Genomic DNA, 4,190 nt, shown 5'->3' with positions numbered 1-4,190 from the left:
TGTGACCCACAGGTTGAGAACCGCAGCTATAGGGGGGGAAAATAATTTATTGGCATCTTTGTGTATGTGTGTTTGTGGTTTCTTTTTTTTTTTTTTTGGCTATATTCTGCAGTTTCTGCACCCTTAAGCATAAAGATCAGTTTCTCGTTTTGTAACATGATTTCTTTTCAAACGTGTAGTTTAATTGAATCCAGCTTTGAGTGACACTGTAAAAATGCTCCCCTGCCTCAGAAGTGCTTCTCCAAACCAGGTGTTCTCATGCTCACCTGCTGGCAGTGTTTGATTAGCAGCCAGCTACAGCCGGGTGTTCTTATTTGTGCCAAATCCATTCTATTAATATACATGGGAGTGTGTGCTTGAGAAGACGAGTCATGCTAATTACTTAGACCTCTTCCTTGGAAGGACTGTGCCAAAGTCACAGATGCAGAAAAGCCAGAAACAGTATGAGGCTTGGTATTGATGGACCATAAAATCAGAATTTCACCTCATAATATTGCTTTGTTCTTGAGTACATCATCCTTTCCAGCTATGAGCTCATCAATCCTTGCTCTATCTCATGGCCAATTGGCATCATTGCCATTCTACAGATGGAGAATGGGAGATGCATCTGGCCAAGCCAAATTGCCCCAAAGCCAGGTAATCTCACTAGAACCAGGAGCCAACTCCCTTGATTTCTCTCCAGCCCCTTAACTGTCTGACAACACAGCTTAGAAGAGAGAGCTAGAGGCTAAGTTAAAACTGCCAGTGTTGACTGAAAGCAATCTGTATTTCAATTATCATTCAGAAGCCAGGAGGAACCAAACAGCGGATCAAACTGTGGATACATAAATGGAGACTGGGAGAAGACGGTAGCGAAGAAGGTTGCAAATGAAGAAATTTGGGATCTAACTCCAAGAAGGTAGGGAATATGCTGGAATATTCTTTTTATGCAGGCTGTGTGCGATGCCTCTGTTATCTGTGGGCTGAACTATGCTAGATATTATCTGTCATGTAGAAAGTACAAAATGTCCTCTAGTAGGAAACGATAATCAAAGTAAAGCTAATGCACAAACTCAAAATCATTCATTCAGTAAATATTTATTGAGTATCTCCCATGAGCCAGCTCCTGTAATATTCACCTTTGTTGCCTCACTGCCTGTGACATGGTAAGCAGATAAGATGAATGAATGGATTGATGGATAGGTGGACACACTTGTCTGTGAAATTTTTTTTTAAGGACTCCCTGTCTTCTCTCTGCTCTTACTCTCCTGGGAGAGCTCATACAATCCAAGACTCCTGCCCCACCCCTCCCCAAACCACCCACTCACAGGAAGGAGAATTTCTTTAATGAAGGCAAGTAAACACAGGCCTGTGTGCCCACAGGGAAGAAGCCTTCATGTACTTACCCAGATTGAATCTGGAAAACCATGTCAGGGAGAAGGTCGCACCCTAACCCACCCAGGAGAGGAACACTTACTTGTTGTGAGTGTCACTGTAGCAAACCCAACACAGGTATAATCTCTGGGTCAGGCAGCCAGAGCACATTTGCCTCCATGGTCTCCAGAGCCCCACCACTCTTCACCACTATCTCTTGAGCTTGCCTCCTAGCATTCCAGCTTCATCTCAGACATATGCAGCCAGGAGCTACCTAGGGAAAGCATACTGGGCACCATTATTTATTGAATGCCCTCAATGCATTGGCCTCAAACCAAATGCAGAATTAGATTATTGTATCTGACCAGTTGGTTCACATCTTAAATAAATACATAGGCAGATAGAGGTGAACTAAGTAGAGGGAAAGGTAAAATACACACCAAAAAAACAGGGGGGGGGGCTGATGCTGGGGAGGGGAAACCAATCAAAGCCTGTCATGTTGGGAGCTTAAGTAAGACAGGATCTTAAAATAGTTCAGATCCAGCTCCATGTTTTTGATCAGCCTGAGGAAGGGCAAATTTGGTTGGAAGAGAAAGAGGAGTCACACACTTCATGCCCTTAACCTTGAGCCGTGCCTTTCTGATTGCTTCTGTCTTCGGACCACCGCTGAGCCGTGTATGTGCCTCTGACAAAGCACAGGGCCACCCATGGCCAAGCAGTTAGTTTACTTTCTATCTCCTCTAATAGGACATGAGCTCAATGAGGGCAGGGACTTTGCCTTCTTCTCCTTTCAGAATTCCAAAGCCTGAGCAATAAATGCTTGTTGAATTTACATATGAGTATGATACCTGCCTCGGTGGCTATAATGGAGTCTCAGATGAGAGCTTGGATGAGGATGTTAGATGCTCTCGGAATTCAAGATACAGGCAATGTGGATTTGAGTGCTCAGGCAGCTTTCTTATATACAGTGCTACTCACTGGGATCCTGAGAGGATGGGATTAGGGGGTGGGGGTGGGGGAGGGTTGTGGGAAGTCACCTGAGTCAAAGACTCAGAATTGGTAACAGCGAGTGGACCAGCGTGGCTGAACCAGTGTGGTCTGTGTTTGAAATACTATGTCACATATAAGAAAGGCAGGATGAGGCCAGTGCGTGAAGGGACAAATGAAAATGTTTGAAATTTAAACTTTTAATGATGGGAAACTACTGAAGCCCTTTAAGCCAAGCTGTAAGAGATAAAGGAAAAGCTCAAAAGAGCTGAATGCAGCAGTGCCAGGCGAGGTAGTTGGAAGCATGAGGTGCCGGAGGCAACAAGCCTGCGTAGGAAGGTACAGCAATCATCTGTGAGCAAGTGATAAAATTCTGGTGTTAGAGAGGTGGCAGTGGGAATGAATGTCAAGATTCGGGGTTTTTGTTTTGTTTTGTTTTAAGATAAATGTATCATTTGTAGCCATGGTTTTCTCTAAATGAAGGTTAAAATAATGATGGCGAAACTTTGTATTTAGTGCTTACTATATGCCGGTCACTGTTCTAAGCATATTATATATAGTACCTCAGTTCATCTTCACAGCACTCCTTTGAAGTACTAATATTAGACCCATTTGACAGATAAATTAACTGAGGCACAGAGATTAAGAATCTTGCCCAAGGTCATATGGTTACTAAGATGTGGAGCCAGGATTTAAACCTGGCTGCACCACTCAAAGTCTTAGCCACAAATACCCACTTCAACAGTCATGGGAGGATTTATGGGATGATGCAAGAGGTTCTAAAATGTGATGTCATTTTGAAAGGAGAATAGGGAAACATTTCCTGCATTAGCTTATCTATCATCATTATGAATATCCTACTCCAGTTTAGGGTGATCAGTATATAGTAAAATTTAAAACCTGTCATAAGATAATGTGCTTTTTCTTTTTAAACATTTATTTTTCTAATTTAAAAATTAACAATCTTCATTATAAAATTAAAATATTACAGAAATAACAGATGTAGAGTGAATATCCCATACAATCCTAATTGCCCCCACATCATTATCTATTGTTGGATGGACATTTCTCTAGCTCTTTTATATATACTGACATATTGTCATCATTTATGTTACTAATCACCATTTGTCCCTACAGTCATCATACTGCTTTATAACATGCTTTTTCATTTAATATGGTTTGGACATCTTTCCATCTCAGGATGTACAGTTTCATTTCCTTTCAAAGTTGTATAGGATTCACTTTCCACACAGCCCAGTCTGGATTCATGTTCTTTTCCAATCAGCAGAGAAACGGGTTTGATGTGACCTAGATTCTTACCTCAATGCCACTTTTGTTCCTTTCGTGTCTTGGACAGGACTCAAGGAGAAGCACGCTCAAGTGGGACTCAGTCTTCTGTTTCTGTGAAAATAACAGAAGCTGGCATTTGTCTAGTACTCACTATAAGCCAGCAACTATTCCTAGCCCCGTTTTATAGTTAAGGAAACAGAGGCCTAGAGAGGTTAAGTCACTTACTTGCTCGCGTTCATAGAAATCAGAACGTCAGAAATTGAACCCCCGTTCTTTGACGCCAAAACCGTGTATTTAGCACCATACTGTATCTACGTCTTTTACAAGCCTTTTACCTGAACTGGATAATGTGAAGTGGTTTCCATAGCATGATGTTGAGATCAACCGTAGAGTAAAAGTCAATATAAGCGCTCCTGCTTCTCTTATGGCATACTTCACAAATATCAGCAGCCGAAAAGAGGGTGTTATCTGAAGAAGCACCTTCCTTTCTTCTGTCCTTCTCTCCCTGCCCTCCCCACACCCCCATCCCCACAGGTCACTAGTTAGCCTGGAGTTTGACC

At 42.2% G+C, this 4,190-nt stretch overlaps 1 protein-coding gene and 1 long non-coding RNA gene across 3 annotated transcripts in view; one reads left to right on the top strand and one right to left on the bottom strand.

Annotated features, from left to right (window-relative positions):
* SHROOM3 (shroom family member 3) overlaps positions 1 to 4,190 on the top strand; it is a 336,716-nt gene that overhangs the window by 214,055 nt on the left and 118,471 nt on the right. The window contains exon 3 of the mRNA XM_019623516.1: positions 785 to 898. Coding sequence (XP_019479061.1) covers positions 785 to 898 — 114 coding nt within the window. The remainder of the gene's footprint in view (positions 1 to 784; positions 899 to 4,190) is intronic.
* The window catches only part of LOC109371177 (uncharacterized), a 26,381-nt gene continuing 24,819 nt past the window's right edge, over positions 2,629 to 4,190 (bottom strand). The window contains exons 3-4 of one of the 2 annotated variants that reach the window (XR_002121833.1): positions 3,661 to 3,741; positions 2,629 to 2,692 (exon numbers count right to left, since the gene is read on the bottom strand). This is a non-coding gene — a long non-coding RNA (uncharacterized LOC109371177). Of the gene's footprint in view, positions 2,693 to 3,382; positions 3,742 to 4,190 lie in introns of those variants that run through there. The other variant, XR_002121832.1, reaches the window with a different exon arrangement.

The sequence above is a fragment of the Hipposideros armiger genome, unplaced genomic scaffold (genome assembly GCF_001890085.2).
Source record: "Hipposideros armiger isolate ML-2016 unplaced genomic scaffold, ASM189008v1 scaffold_552, whole genome shotgun sequence".
Classification (NCBI taxonomy): Eukaryota; Metazoa; Chordata; class Mammalia; order Chiroptera; family Hipposideridae; genus Hipposideros; species Hipposideros armiger.
Note: the sequence above shows the minus strand (reverse complement) of the source record. Positions and strands in the feature narration are given on the sequence as shown.